Source organism: Sylvia atricapilla, chromosome 7 (genome assembly GCF_009819655.1).
Source record: "Sylvia atricapilla isolate bSylAtr1 chromosome 7, bSylAtr1.pri, whole genome shotgun sequence".
In the NCBI taxonomy this organism is placed as follows: Eukaryota; Metazoa; Chordata; class Aves; order Passeriformes; family Sylviidae; genus Sylvia; species Sylvia atricapilla.
The window spans coordinates 22895933-22912272 of NC_089146.1; the positions used below are offsets into that span (position 1 = coordinate 22895933).

The 16340-nt window shown below is 44.8% G+C and overlaps 1 protein-coding gene across 1 annotated transcript in view; it reads left to right on the forward strand.

Annotated features, from left to right (window-relative positions):
* Positions 1–16340, forward strand: part of CFAP65 (cilia and flagella associated protein 65) — a 31426-nt gene that overhangs the window by 6421 nt on the left and 8665 nt on the right. Inside the window, exons 8-22 of the mRNA XM_066322952.1 lie at positions 221–486; positions 1696–1896; positions 2320–2682; positions 3418–3555; positions 4446–4691; positions 5113–5337; positions 5579–5731; positions 6984–7149; positions 7712–7840; positions 8339–8564; positions 9474–9602; positions 9885–10061; positions 10748–10814; positions 14627–14737; positions 15524–15715. Of these exons, the coding sequence (XP_066179049.1) occupies positions 221–486; positions 1696–1896; positions 2320–2682; positions 3418–3555; positions 4446–4691; positions 5113–5337; positions 5579–5731; positions 6984–7149; positions 7712–7840; positions 8339–8564; positions 9474–9602; positions 9885–10061; positions 10748–10814; positions 14627–14737; positions 15524–15715 (2789 nt within the window). The remainder of the gene's footprint in view (positions 1–220; positions 487–1695; positions 1897–2319; positions 2683–3417; positions 3556–4445; positions 4692–5112; positions 5338–5578; positions 5732–6983; positions 7150–7711; positions 7841–8338; positions 8565–9473; positions 9603–9884; positions 10062–10747; positions 10815–14626; positions 14738–15523; positions 15716–16340) is intronic.

Sequence of the window (16340 nt, forward strand, 5' to 3'; positions counted from 1 at the left end):
ACTAAACTCCTGCTGGCATCCTGGCTGTCCCTGCTGTACTGTTTGGTATTTAAACTTTCCTGACTCTTTTAAGTGAATGTCCAACTGTTTGCTAGGACTAGTGGGTTTGCTGAAGAGTTGAATCTGTTTGGGAATATCAGTTAAGTGCAACAGTGTCTTGTGACATGTTGGAAGAAACAGCTATGACAGGTCCAGGATCTTATCTTGCATGTTGTGCTAGGTCCTTCCGTGTCCCTGCACAAGTATACTGTGGACTTTGACTGGATCAATCTTGGAGAAAGTTCGATGCAGACACTGAAAATCAGCAACACGTCAGATGTCCCAGCTTATTATCAGTTTGATATTGATTGCAAAGGGAGCGTCTTCTCCTTGGATCGCCCCTGCGGGGTCTTGGAGGGCACAGCAACACTAACACTGAAGGTGATCTTTCGACCTACTCACCCAATGAATTATCACCGCAGAGTCGCGTGCCTTGTCCACCACCAGGTATGGGAGGCAAAGGGTAGTTTCATTGCTGTGACACTTTAGAGGCATCTTCCAGTGTAATTCAGTAGGACTGGCTTGTCTCACTTAGTAGTCTCAGCAAATCTCTTTCCCACTGCATTTTCATTGATACTTATCATAGAATCGTTAAGATTGGAAAAGACATCTAAGATTATTGAGTCCAACCATTAGCCCAGCACTGCCAAGTCCACCACTAACCCTGTCTCCAAAGTGCCACATCTACATGTCTTTTGAATATCTCCAGGGATGATGATTAAACTACATTCCAGGGCAGCCTGGGGTGACAACAATTTTGTTGAAGAAATTTTTCCCATTGTCCAATCTAATCACTGCCCAAACACAACTTGAGGTCATTTTCTCCTGCCCTTTCACTTCTTACCTGGGAGAAGAGATCAGCCCCCACATGTCTATACCCTCCTTTCAGGTAGTTGTAGAGAACAATAAAATTCCCCCTGAGCCTTTGTTTTTTCCAGGCTAAACACCCCCAACTCCCTCTGCTGTCCTTCATAAGACTTGTGCTCCAGACCCCTCACCAACTTCATTGCCCTTGTCTGGACATGCTCCAACCTCTCAATGTTTTTCTTGTACTGAGGTGCCCAAAACTGAAGATAGTAGTCAAGGCATGGTCTCACCAGTGTTGAGTACATGGGGACAGTCACCACCCTGGTCCTGCTGGCTGCATTATTTTTGATACAAGCCAGGATACCCTTGACATTCTTGGCCACCCAGGCACACGCTGGCTCATGTGCAGCTGTTGTCAGCCATCAGGTGCTTTTCTGATGAGCTACTTTCCAACCACTCTGCCCCAAGCTTGTAATGCTGTCTGGGATTATTGTGACCCAAATGCAGGACCTGGACTCTTGTTAAGCAGAATCCCCATGGTGCAGATTCCTATCAGTAATATGATGTGGATAGTAATGCCTGTGGATAGGGTGAAGTGCATCCTCTGTGGCTCTTGTCCATTTAGGTCTCTTTCCTAACTTAGCTGTGGCACTGAGTGCCTTCGATTTTCACTCCAATTTCAAGAAAGTTCTTGTCTCACACTGAGACATAAAGTAAATGGCAGCCTAAAACTGCAGATGCTAAGCCTTTCCCAGGCATGGTTTTGGAAGTGAGATACTGGTATGGTGTAGCTCTCCAAGCAATCACAGGACAGTTTTTTTCTTATTACCCTGTCTTGTGTTTTCCCAGGAACCCATGTATGTGGACTTTTTTGGTACCTGCCATTCAGACACAGCTAAGCCAACCACCCTTCAGGAAAGACACCTCTCCTGGTACCGAACCAACATGGTGAGGGGGCTGACTTTCTACCCCCCTGATATCCTGAGTGTGATGCTGAAGAATGGGAAATTGCAGATGGATGAAAAGGGAGCCCTCATGCTGCCCCCTGAGGTATGAGTTGCCCTCCCTGGAATCTAAGACACTTGCAGCTGTTCTCTATATATGCTGGGTATCCGTCTTCTAGAAGACGGATCTAGAAGGGCTTGCAGGTGCCAGACTGATTTCTTTAGTATTTCTGCTGTTGATATTCCCAGCACACACCAACACTATCTTTCTCAGCAGTCTTTTACCCTAGCTCAGCCACAAAGCTTCTTTCTGGCTTTAATTCAATCACGGGGTCATCTTTTGCTTCATCTTTAGTTTCAGATTGAGGCTCATGAACAGAAGCCTCCTTGAAGCCTAGACTTTGAGCTGTCCTAGGAACTCTTACTGAAGTGCCTCTCACATGCCCTCTTGTTCATGGAGGCAGTCAGTGCCTGGTGTCTCCCACACGCACACTTGTCCTGCTCACACTGAGATATTTCCATCCTGTAGATTTCTGAGGACGAGCCACCCAAGGAATACTTTGAACCCAGTGCCATGACTGAATATTTCTACGATGGTGTAAGCAGTGACTTGGCCTTGTTTCCTGCTCACGTTAGTGTCAGCCCCAGGGAGTATGATTTTGGATACTGCAAGCCACCACTCAAGGTAGAACCTCTTTCTCTCTGTGTGACCAACCACACCAAAGGAAGTATCACTATTGTCTGGACTCCAAGCCATGGTAGTGCTTTTCACGTGGACCCTGAAATCTGTGACATACCACCACTGAAGTCTTCAACCTTCTATGTCTCTTGCAAGCCCACTCAGGTCAACACTCTTTATGCAATGGAGTTGGAAGGTTTTGCTGTTTACAAGGTTAGTAGGAATTACTGAGACCAGACATGACCTAGGAAGTAACTGTTTGCAGAATAAAGTATTTTGGTGGAGTTAAAATTCAGTTTAAACCCTTAATTTTGAATTTGACAAATTAGCACTTCTATTAACTCTTTTTGCCACTGCTTTGATACACTGTTGGATTAAAGTTTCTCTTTTGTCTGTGTACTGGCAGAGAAATGACAGAAACAAATCACAGCTCATGCACTTGCACAAGTACATTTGTTCTAACCGTAGGGAACATGAAGCATGGTACACCTCACTGAAAGAGGGTTTACTATGAATTACTGCACTGTTAGTGTAGATGTGAGTCTGCACAAGAATGGTCGTGGCCTGGGTGATGGGCAATAACTTGACCTTTGTGTCTGGCCCTCCACAAGTAAAGCTGCTGAGGGCACTGTCACTCTTCTCCCAATTTACGTAGGATTCACGTTACATGAATCTGCAGTTGCAGGAGATTTAGCACCCAGAAATGTCCTGGTAAGTGAAACTTAGCATTTGCAAGCCTCTCTCTCTTTTTTTCTCATCTGGCACTGGTCGGTCCTTCTTCCCTGAAAATGTCAATTCCTTAGCCCCAGGGATGTCACTGAACAAACAGCTGCTTGAGATAATGCATGCACTTGATCTCTTCCAACTCAGACTAATCTGTAGTTCTGTGAAGGCACTTTACTACACTTCCTTCCTGCATACACTGTACTGTGCCTTGTGTGTCTGCAGGTGATGAGACACTACACCAACATTGAGAATGATGCCACCATCTGCCCATCGTGGTGCCTGACTGTGAGGCTGAGAGCACACACATATGAAGCAGAACGGGTGCACTTCATTCCGCAGTACATCCTGGATGTCCCCAAAGTGTGTAACTGATTGACCTTCAGATCTTTGCAGAGACACTCAGTGTTTGCCTCTGAATTCCTGACTTTGTCTCCCATTGCACTGAGATGCATCTTTTGTGGTTTCTGATGGTTTGGAGGCTCTTGCTGTGGTACAAAAGCATTATGCTGTTTCTGCTGCATTAGCTTCCCAACCTCCACCATGTCAGCTGTACTGACCATCTCATTTGCTCTGAGAGAAAAGCTGTTGGGATCACCTTCCTTTCTGTTTAGGTGGACATAGGCACTAACAAGGGTGTTCAGTCCCTTCACAGGAGCCCCAAAAACTCTGAGTGCACTTGGGAAAACAGAATCCTCACTTACAAAAGAGAAGTGGTTGTAAGATAGAGGGGAAAGTTCTCTCTCTCTCTTTTCTTGCTGTTCCTGTAGCACAGTAAGGTGTTTTTCCTGTGAGGTAAAGTGAGAGCTGATCCTAAGAAGTAAGAATAGTTGTAAGAACCTCTTATAAAATCTCCTCTAGCTAATCTAGGCCGTGCAGCCTTTATTTGATATGCATGAAGTAGAGCAAATTTTAGCCTGCTGGAATTTTTCATCCAGGATGTTGCTATCCATGCAGAAACTGCAGGCACCAGCAAGGAGCTTCCTTACTGGATGGGCATAAAGCATGGCATGGTGGAAAATAGCTTCACCAGTCCCATGAGCCCATGAGGGCCACTGTGGGAAGGAAAAAGAACATGATTTGTGTATCCATGGGTGGTTTCATTTCTTTCCTTGAAAAGCAGCAGTTAGAAAGTTCTCCACAGAACTCAGGATAGTGCCTATTGGAACCTGGAATTGAATATAGTGAAAACTTTTTCTTTAGGCTGGTTTTTATGCCCAGTGAAAACAACCCTTCTTGTTTGTCTCCACCAGACTTTTCCTCCTGTGGGTCTTGACACTGATACCTACTGCAGCATGCTGTTGTCCAACACGAGCACCTCTTCAATAACGTTCAGTGTGAACCAAACTGCCTGTCCCTCTGTTTTGGTCAAGCCCAGCTCAGGATGCATCATTCCAGGAGGCCACCAGATTTTCTTTCTCTCCACTCACCCAGTTAACACAGTCTTGCAGAAGCATGTCCTACCTCTGGAGCTGAACTCTTATCCTGCATACACCAAGGTAAGGAGAGGAAAGTGGAAGATGGTGAGCAAGATTTTGTTCCCTTGTAGTCTTCCCTTTTCACAGTGACTTGCACTTTGATGCCTATTACATCTCCTAATGGTTAGCTTGGATTTTTCTTTTTGGAAATAGGAATGAAAGAATATTTTCAACATTTAATATGGAGTCAACATTGCAGAAAGAAAGCCTTTGTGGTGCCAAACATCCTGTACCCCTTGTTCCTTGCATTTCCATCTCTTGGAATACACTGTATTATGCTACAGGCCCGACTTGACAGCCCAGCCTAAAGCGCTTCCCCTCCTTATTAATATCCAGTTTATTCTTGCTTCTCTTTTGGAAAGAGCAACATCTTTGCAAGGTTCCTCCAGAGGTAGCTGAGACTTCTAGCAAATGTCTGTTACTTTTTCTCTTAATTCCACAGGAGATTGTTCTCCGGAGTTGTGGGCAGTCACTTCTTTTGCTCTTAGAAGGTGATGGAAATCTCTACTTCAAGCCTCTCCAGATAGGGACCTCCTCTACACGAATGTATACCATTAAAAACTGCACAAGGCTACCCATAGTTTTCACATGGAAGATCCATCAATCTGACAGCAAGATCCTGTCTGTCAGCCCCAATGCAGGGATCCTCCAGCCCTATGAAGCCATGGTAAGTTCAAGTTCTCACGAAGTTGTAGTTTGCTCTTTACAATACAACCTCAGCCTGTCTTTGAATATCTGGATGTTCATTTCCAGAGTGAATCTTTGACACAGATGGAGGTAGTGTGTCTGTAGAGAACTAGGTTAGCTATAATGGAGGAAGGGACTGTGCATTAAATGTAATTGTTGAAGTGTTTGGGTTTATCTCTGGACTGGAGTTCCTGTGACACTCTTCCCTCTTGCAATTGCAGGCTCAGACATGGACATTTACTCCTGACAAGGAAATCAAGTATCTGATACGAGCTATTGTGTATGTGAAGTGGAAAAGCCCAGCCCCCGTGTCTCCCAAAGATGTCCATTATGTCTTACGGGTCATTGGAGAAGGGGCCCTGGGCACCATCAGGGTAAGGAACAGGGGTCCACTGAATAGTAGTAGGGGGCACTAGGGTGGGATGAGGGTCTTAGACTTTCCCTTTTTGCACAAACTGTACTGGAGGCAGCCAATACGGATTCACAGCAAAATTCCCAGACATTGTTTTCAGTGTAAGTGAAAGTACTCGTTCTAGTGGCCTAATGGCAACGTATTGTAAATGTCCTGCTGGTTCAAATCTGACCTTAACAAATCCTTTGGGATTGCTCTGTTTCAGAGTAAACCAAGCAAGCCATTTGGCTCCTTGGAAATAATGGTTTTCTCTTTTTGTCTGCTCTCCTTCTCCATTTGTTTTGCCATTACTCTGATTTCTGAGTGTAGTAGACCTTTTGAAGTGGTATAGCCAGTACATGTCCACCTGGCTTTCCTCCTGTTATCTGTAGGTCTGTGCAGACACTTTCATTTTTAGTTAGGTTTCTTAACGATCCAGAGGTTAAAAAAATAATACTTAGTAAGTCATTGCCCCATGTCAATCATTTTGACAGATGGACGATAATGTCTTCGAGGTACTTACTTGTTATAAATTATATGTGAGTGCACAACTAACCAAAAGAGAGGGGGACTCTTTAAGCAGTCACAAAAGGGCCAGCAAATATCAGCCTTGGCCCGAGTGCAGCTGGCCAGCTAGTGGTGTCACAGCCCTGAATATGCTACATCCTGTCCAGCAAGCAGCCTAAAAAACAGTAGGAGAAAGCATTTGGAGAAGGGACTGAGTCCCTTGCAGACCTGTTCCGCATTTTATCATGCTCTAGGTACCTGAAAGGAGTTTGTAGCAAAGTGAGTGTTGGTCTCTCCTCCTGAGTAACAAGCAAAAAGGCAAGAGCAAATTACTTAAAATTGCACCAGGGGAGGTTTAGATTGGATACTTGGAAAAATTTCTTCAGGAAAGGAGCTGTCACTCATTGGAATGGGCTGCCCAATGAAGTGGTTGAGTTATCATTCCTGGAAGTATTTAAAAGACATGTAGATATGATACTCAGGGGCATGGTTTAGTGGTGGACTTGGCAGTGTGAGATCAATGGTTGAACTCAATGCTCTTAGCGATCTTTTCTAACCTTAACAATTCTATCTCCCAGGCCATGCCAGGTCCTACACAAAGCAGGCAGTCCTTTGCACTGCACTGCACGTGCCAAGGGATCAGCATGTGGTGAGATAAGTGGTGGCTACACTCAACCACAATGCTTGACATGTTAAAGTGACCTCAGCATGGTGGGTTTGTATTCCAGGCACAAAAGGAGCATCTGAACCTTGGAAATGTTCTAGTTGGTGATCAAAAAAGCTGCAGCATTGTACTGCTAAATGATGGGATCTGTACTCTGAATTACATCCTCAGTGTGGAACAACTCATCACAGGGGCCCGTAACCCTGAGGAAGTCTGCAGCGATCCACTGGGTACTGTAAAGGAATTAGCATGGGACAGGACCTCAGTTTTCCACTCTTTTCTCCAAAATCAATCTAGAATTAACTTGGAGGTTGGACTGCTTGCTTGCTGGCTTGCACTGATTCTCTCATACCTTAAGTCTGCTCCTTTGCATAGGAAGTCACTTTCCTATGTTGCTGGATAAAGCATAATCCAGAGTCCGACATTTGAAGTTAGACCAATCTGGATCTTGAAATAAGATACAATTTCCCAGCAGAGAAGGCAGTTAAATAAAGGACCTTACCAGAAGAAATGTTGAAGCTCAGCTCTTAGCTGCCTGCCTTTCTAGACGACCTATCTCTGTTTGGGAAGTTCCTGTTCTTTGCTGGTCAGAGACAATCTGGCAACTCCCAATGAACTGCCTACAGCTGAAGTCTGGGAATCCCAAATTCAGCACCTGAAGCTAATCCTAACAATTAGGCAAGGGGTGGCAGTAGCTAGAGTGCAGGTAGACTTAGTGATCTGTGTGCCACAACATGTGTGGTGTAACAAACAGTAATGCCAAGGTCTCATACCACCTCTTGTATCCTACAGCTCTAGAGCTGGAACACTCCCAAGGAACAATCCCTGCAAGATCAAAAGCTTTTGTCCAAATAAAAGTAAGGCCAGCCCGTCGGCTGCGTTACACCTGGTCAATCAAATATGCTATTTGCACACCCAAAGGTGAGATGGATGTTTTGGGATGTTCAGAGATGGGGGGCAGTGTTTGTAAAAGAAGAGGCTAGCAAGACAAGGAGTTTTCAGCTTGGAAAGTGAAAAATGTAATGTCATATGAATGACAGTGAGAAGACAAGATATAAATGACTGTTCATGATTTTTCAGAGTCAAAACAAGAGGCACTTCATACAGTGGTTAGGCTGTAGGCTTAAATCAAAAAGGTTTTTTTTTTACATAGTGCAAAACGAAATTGTGTAAATACACTGTTGAAAAGGATCCAGTCATAGTCTTTTGGTGATGTCTAAATGCAGAAGTCAAGGTACAATTATAGGTCAGTGGTTCAAGGGTTTTGAGAAGCTGCCAAAGAAAAGACTATGTACAAGGTCCATTCTTTCTTTCATTGTTTTTGGTAGGCCTCTTTCCCTTTTGCTGCTGTCAAAATTAACCAGGCAGCAGTCCCTTAATGGTGCATGACTACTTTTTGATGTTTCTTTCTCTCTCAAGCTGCAGATCTTGCAAGCACAAAAAAGGAGAGGCAGCCCCTCTGCTGCATTGTAGCAACAGGCGTCTATCCAACTTTGCGCATCACAGATGCTTGTACAACAGGGATTGCCAGCAGTATCAGCAAGTTGCACCTCTGGAAGCTCTTCTCCTTGGACACACTGAATGAATTCTTGGAGCGAGACCCAACTCCTGGCGAGCTCACCTACAAAGTTCCCACAAGGCACAGGTGAGATGAGGAAATGGCTAGGAGGATCTTTGGGTCCCTTGCATGAGCCATGCAGAGATGCTGTGACTTATTGGCATATGTTGTAGCTCCCTGCTGTGTGGTACTCTGTTATTCCATCCTAACTGCTGCAGGCAGTTGCTCACCTCCACTTTTCTGCTTAAGCTTCCTCGAAAGGAGCCACAGAAACAGAATAATTTAATTGCAATAGATCTCCAAAAGTCTCTGGTATTGCCCCTTGCTCAAAGCAGGAACATATAGATCAGGTTGCCCAGTGCCTTATTCAATTCAGTGCTAAATATCTCTGAGGATGGAGAAACCACAGCTTGTTTGAGCTCCTGTTTAACCCTTTCCATGGTAAAAACCTTTTTCTTAGTATCTCATCAGAATATCTTGTATTGCAACTTGTGCAGTTGCCATCCCTGAGCCCTTGCTTAATAAGGCTGAACAAATCCAGGTCTCTTTGTTTGGATTGGAAGGGACCTTAAAGATCATCACCTTCAAGTTCCAACCCTTCCTGCCATGGGCAGGGGTGCCTTCCACTAGACCAAGTTTCTCAGAGCCCCATCCAGCCTGGCCAAAGTGCTCCAGCTCTCAGCTGTTTTAGTGGCCCTCCATTGGGCCTGCTCCAGTATGTCAGTGACTCCCATATACTGGGGAGCTAAAGAGAGAGTTCAGGCTAAGCAGGACTCTCTTATGTCACTCACTTACATTCGACATACATAAAAGACTTTTAAAAGAAAATCAGGTCTGCCTTATGCCCAGCATCCTTTCCCTCGAAAGGGCCAAGAACATAAGGTCAGACAAGAATTATAACAAAGACAGTCAGTGTAGAATGACCTTTCCCCTGTCATGCCCTGATGACTCTTCTTCCTTTTTCACTTTAATATCTTCTTTCTCTCCTGTGACCAGCACATGCTTGATCCCTCCAGTGTATACCCCTCTCCTGCTGGATTTTGACTTCGGATCTGCCCCGGTAGGCTCAGAGCCTACCATTGTGACGCTTCTGCTGGAGAACAAGGGTGTGGTACCTGTGGACTGGTAAGCAGTGCTCACTAGAGCTCAGCCTTCTTTTTGGGGGTCTGGAAGTGCTCGAAAGGCTGTGAGAAATTTGCAGATGAATAGGGTGGATTTTGTAGGTACAGCTGCAGCTGAGGTCTCTTGGTGAATCTGAATGGAGAAGCACTCAGGGAGCTGCAGATCAGACCTGATGAAATGTGATGTGGCCACCAGCTGGGTTAAGCCCATTTGGATTGAATATGCTGACCATAGCCCTGGGGAAGTTCCATATCTGTGTTGATGACCAGCTGATTGGTTCCCTAGGGCCTTCTTGTTTCCTTCTGATCAGAAGATAGATGTGGAGCACTGGGCAGAAGATGCTGACTTTACCCCCCAGGAGCTGCACCAGATGAGAATTCAGGATAATCAGCTCTTCAGAGTTTCCCCAAAGTCAGGAACACTTCTTCCAAGGCAGGAGAAATCTGTCCAGCTCTCACACAGGTGATGACAAGTACCTGTTCTTCAGAGCTTCATGCCGCATGCCAGAACAACACATGCCATCAGTCCCCTGAGTTTCCATACCAGATTTTCCTTCCTTATCACATGTTCCTCAGCAGAGGCTAGGCAAGTAAAAAGTTCCTGAGCATGTGCAGTTTCTGGAGCCCACAGTGCTTGTCTTCCTCAGGAGAATATTTAACATTAATATTTAATGTCCTTTAACACTGCAGAGCAAAAGGCATTAAGTGTGACATGCTGGGAACAGTGGGTCTGCCTTGACCTGAGAGTTGAGGAGATGAACAAGATGCTGCCCTTCCCGTGCTTTTGATTATGTAGCAATATTCTTATTTTTGTCATCACCTAAAGCTACTAGCCCTTGCAGGCCTGTAGAAGGTGTGAAGAAAGCTGAACATTTCCCCTTTCAAAGCAGACTATGTCTGAGAAGTACTGGCATTTTGTTGGCCTGGAAACTTGCATCCCTAAATAGGTGTATGATTAAAATCAACATTGAATCACTCATTCCCACCCAAACACAACTGGGTTCCCCCCCACCTCCCTGGGGCCCTTACGCAACAATGACTCTTTAGCTGGGAAGTGAATTGTCTCTAATGTTCTGTGACTCTGACTCTATCATCCTGGGCACAAGGTTGATTTCTGCTGTTTTCCTCTCTCTCCTCTTTCACTGCTAGACATGATTTCATTGGCACTGATCGCCTCCCTGTCCTGCTGAAGATTTCTCATGGCCATGAGATTCTGGTAAGATAGCAGGTGTCCCTTCCTTCCATTTGAAGAACAGCAAGCAGGAACTGGATTAAGAGGTGTTTTCCCCAGAAGCTGTACAGTGTACAGGGGGCTGTGACCTTCCCCTGGAATTTGCACTAGCCAGGCAGTAACAGAGGGCCAAGCAGAGACATGAAAACAATGTTCTGACAAACTTGTAGTTCCAGCACAGAGTGATGTGGGCAGTGCACTGACAGAATGGCCCTTGGATGTTGCATCTGCTGGGTTCTTCAGCAGGAGGACTATTATTTTTTTTTTTTAATTAACCTTTGTATTTCATTAATGGTGTCAGTGCAGAAGTGCTTCTTCATTCAAGACAACTCCAAGTCCAAAACAGTCTTCCCAGATTTTACAGTCCTTGCATGTTTTCCACGCTCTGGTGTAACTCATGGTCAGGATTCCTGTGCATGCTTCCCCTCATTTCATCTGCCTCACTGTGAGTTGTTCCATGCAGTTGCTGGAGTTCACATCTGCAGCTCATCCTGCTTCTCTCCTATGCAGCTTTCCTGAATCTCTACATGTCATCTACCCTCCATACTCTTCAACCCCCCCCCCTCACCCCCCCCCTCCCCCCCCACCCCGGAATGATCTTTTCTCCAAATATACCACCTGTTGTTATAGTTTGGGAATGCACAGGGTGGCAGAACATCTTCAGCTCTGGGGTTACAGGGCCAGCTCCCTCCCCAGGCCCGCAAGATACTCCCTGGGTTCCTGGTTGGCTGCAGCCTTTGCCCACCCACTTATTTCTCCTACCAATGACAGACGAGATTCTTACTCATTCTTCCTCCTTCGCTGCTTTCTAAAGCATCCTAAAGCAGATCTTTGGTTTGTTTTCCCTGAGCATCTCCTCAGGCTTGGAACTAATTTCTCTCTCTCCCCCTCTCTCAAACTGTCAGTTAGAGTCAAAGTCACCTTGTGCTCTGCCAGGCACTACTCATGCCCAGCTGAGCCTTCCTGTCTGTCTCTGAAGTTTCCTATGAGACCACTGTGTTCACACATCTCTTTTATTTTTCTTTTCTTTCAGGACTGTTGTCAGCTGAAAATCCAACCCTTTGACCAAGCTGTTCAAACAGTGGCTTAACTGTGCCTTTCCTCAAAGCCCTTGGACAGGCTCCCTGTGCTCTGCCTGCCTGGCACAATCCTGAGATTGTGAGCCTTTCACCAGTTGGCCAGTGAGGGAAGAGGCTTTGGAGCACCAGAGGTCTATAGGGCATACATCCTCTCTTGCAATATAGCCAGTGGCTTTGCTGGCTACCAGAGGCCACCACCCTCCCTCTGCTGTCACTGCAGAAAGGGCTAGAAAAGCATAGGATGCCCTTGGGATGAAAAGATCTTTTGGTGGAGCTGTAGAAGCCAGTCCAAAGACATGGAGCAGTGCAGGTGGTTGCAACCTGCAGAGATGCAGTGCCACTACTGAACTGCTGATATTGGCAAGTAGGAATGGGAGATACTTCTGCAAAGAGGGCAGCTGAGGGACTGAACACATTGTGCCTACTTTCCTTGCAGTCATGGCACAAAGTGCACAGAGTGTCCAGCTCCTGTGGCAGAAACTGCCCTAAGTGTGCTCTCATTCCAGGGCTGAACAAATCCTCACCTGTGACTTTGATGAAATGTGCAGAATATATGCTAACCCTAAGGGAAGCAAATGCTGTAATGTCACCCCAAAAGTGAAGCTTTGGAAATTTCAGAAAGCAACAATAAACAGAGGAGACCATTGGGCTGGGGTATTGCTTGGTTGCTCTGTCAAATTCCGAATTATTTGGCTTCAGAGCCATGTGGTTAGTCACCTGCAGGCCAATGCTTGTTTTTCCTTTGAGTTTAAATTAACTTCTGTGAATCCATGTAAGCATGGATAGATTTTGACCTTCTGCTCCTCTGTTTCCCCAGCTTGATTTTCAGGAGTTGTTTCTCTTTTATTCCTTCCCCATTCAGTGGCCAATATTTAGTCCTCTGATGATGTATAGGTACTCTGAAGGACCCAAGCTGATTTCCCATTGCCAATTTCTTCTTGCTGTAGGAGGAGACATCTGTAGGACTTGTGTGTTATCCAATTCCTTGTGCAGCAGGGAAGCAAGGCCTCCCACTGCCTAATGCTTTCACAGATTGTCCTTTGCCTCTTCACCTGTAAGACTGCTTGTTCTCAGAGCTCTGAAGTCATTTCACCAGGCAGAGTTTGCAGTTCCCAACAGTTTTAGTAGGAAAAGCCCAGCCAGCTGCAAGTGTTGCAGGCTGAGGTAGGCTGGTTCACAGAACTCCCTGGAGAAAAGGCCTGGATCCCAAGGAGAATCCCTGAGCACACAGGTTTTATAAACTGCAAATGTTTGCACTTCATAGCTGCTAGTTATTGTGAGATGTTATCACCTGCAACATGTGTTCTCATGGCAGCTCTCCTCCCTGGGGAATCTGGCATCCCCTGGCATCCCTCTTAGGCTCTTAAGTCTTCACTGTAGGATGAAGTCTATGCACTCTAGATGGAGAATTGATTGCAGCAGGTCTTCATTTTTCTCCATTTGCTTCTCTTTAACTGATAATCCTCTAAATGTCATATCCTATGTCAAATGGAAACTGATGACAGTTTTTCCTGAGCAGTCCTGATCTATTGGAATGCAAGGTGGCTTTTTGACTGAAGCTATATAAACAGGTGTTTCACTCTCAAAGCTCAGAGAGGTTCCTATCCCTTTTTCCCTTGAAGTTTGAAAGCAAAGCTTTTGTCTTTCTCCTACTTTCACTTCATCTGGCAAGCTGTGGTTCTCAGGAGCTGAATACTTATGTAGTGCTTTGAAAAGATCCCATGTGGGACCTTGCTAACATTGAGTTTCTAGTTCTTTCTTCCTGCTCATTTTGCTTATAGATCTGAACTGGAATGGGTTTTCTAAAAGGAGTTATCATTCTCTGGTCTTTTTAAAGCAGCTGATACAGTGTCTCCTGCAGGTGTCTATCTTTGCAAATATTCTTTCTGTCCTTTACACACGTATTTGAAAAATAGCCATGCTTCAGGCTTAACCCACTGTGAATTGCAGCACCTTGGTTCCCGTTGGCCCATGCAGAGACATTACTAGGTGACTGCTTTGCAGCCTCTACTCCAAAGCAGACAGTTCAGGGGTACTTTAGGGTAAGACTGCAGAAAACAGTGCATTGCCATTGCATCTTCAGCCTGATTGCAGTTTTCTCAAAATGCAGGAGCCTATATGAATGCAGAACCCTTTCTATGAAATAGCTCTGTAAATCTCTCCACTTTCTTGGACTGCTTGGCAGCTGCTTTGCCAACAGGATGCTGTTGATCACCACTTGAGCACTTAAAGTTCAGCTGGGATCTTCTTGCTTTTAGCCTTGGTTCTAGCTTTTGGACTGCTAGACACATTCTTGGAGCACTCCAGAGGACATGCAGATGGTCCATTCCAAGAGGAGGCCATTACTTACCTAAATCCTTTCTTTACAAAGTATTTGGCTGTGACAGCTGCACACTCTGCTATGTATAGTCCAGAAACTTGTATTCATGGAGAATTTCCACCATACACTTGCACAGAGAAGCACTGATGCTGATTCCTGGCATAGCAGAGAGAAAAGTACAGTCTTTCTGATACAAGAAGAGAACCTTTCAGAGGAAATCTGGAGTAGGTTCTCCATCTCCTTGATTTTTTTTCTTAGGACATGCTATTCTGGTATTACTAATTTAAGTTTGTAACTGTGTGGCCTTCAGCTTGCAAAGTACTTCAGAGTCCTTGTGCAGTTGTTAGTGATGGGACCAAGGCCCTGTGAGAAAGTGACTGCATTTCTTTCCACTGTAGCTGACCTTCCTCAGTGTGACAGTGGAACACGACCAGCGGTACGTTCACTTTGCATCCACTAAGCACGTCTTCGCACCCACTGCTGTTGGAGGCTCCCACCCCCCCACACAGGTGAGCATCTTGGAGCCAAACACAGCAGCAAGTGTAGGGAAGGTGCTAGTACTACTGCATCCCAAGGACAGGCAGTGTCTGAGGCAATTCTCAGAAAATGGATTGGCCTCCATAGGAAAGCATCACAGGAGAACATTGAGGATAGTTCTAGGCAGAGTTTGGAAATAGCTGCAGGGATGACAGCAGGAAAGTACTTCTCACCAGCTCCAGTTTGACAAGATTTGGTGTTCACTCTAATTAGAATGCTTATGAGGCATATTGGGCTGTTCACTCATTCTTTTGCATTGGATCTGAGTGAAAACTTGCATAGCTGCTCCAAGTACTCTGGAAATAAATGCTAATTAGTTCCTTAGCAAATTAATTTTAGTTCCTTAAAGACTTACTAAGCAAAAAGGCAGCTTTGATTCTCTTCTGCCTAATTTACTAGGGAAATGAACAAGTCTGAATTGAATTAAGAGCACTTTAATACAAGTGTTTTTACATTTTAAGTAATCCGCTTTGCAGTGATCCCTTTAGCTAATCTGTCTTAATTTTCCCCTAGTGTGAATTGGCAGGACAGCATTCGTAGAGGCACTTTGGTTATCAATGTATATGTGTGGTGATAAACTTCAACACAGCTGCCTAACAGAGCATCATTGTTAAATCCTGACACAATGAGGTCTCTTAATTCTTAGGAGATAAACTAATTAATTAAATATTAATGCTTATCAGTTTCCTCTGGGGAAGTGTTAACTGGTTTGACTTGTACCTGGTATAATAAGCACTGCTTTTTCTGACTCCCTTCAGATTTATAAACTCTACAATGGTGGCTCCATGCCTGTGACATTTGAGGTTCAGCTGGACAACATTATGAAGACACAGGAGAAGAATTTTCAGCATCCTGTGTTTGTCTGCCTAACTCCTAAAGGAGAAATCCCCCCTGGTGAAACAGGCCACATTGAATGGATCTTCTCACCACTGGAAGCTAAAACATACATGGTAGGAGCCTCCTTATGACTGAAAGAAACAGATTCTGTTGCTGACCTAAAATTCTTTAGGTTTCTTACTTATGGTAGGTCCATGTAATGCTACAGCTGAATTGAGCTCTATGCCTCCAGGAAGCAAAGTCTTGAGAGCAAATAAGTGGCTGGTCTGGTCTGTAAATGGAGCAGATAAATTTGTCTCATAAGTTTTTTCTTCCCAAGAAAAGATATCTTCCACAACCAGAGTCATCTCACTATATATTTTTCAAGGATCAAACAGTAATTGGAGATATCAATAGTATCTGTTCAGATTTGTGGTTCATTGTTGGCCTCTAAAAATTCACACCAAAGAGACTAAACTCAGTGTCTTCTATCATTGCTACATATGCTGCTGCAAACCTCTGAAAACAGCCTTCCCAAAGACCTCTGTCCTGATCTGCAGCAGGCAGGCAAGGCCAGAGCTGTAGCACTGCTTTTTGCTTCAGTCTGTAGTGAATGCATGAATAAATAAATAAATTTAATTTATTTAATTTTAAAACTCCAACCTTTGCTCCAAGAGGGAGTCTCTGTCCATCTCATACTGTAACTGGCTAATTGGCTACTTAACCAGCTTTCCTGAGCTAGCAGGAAAGGCCAAGGTC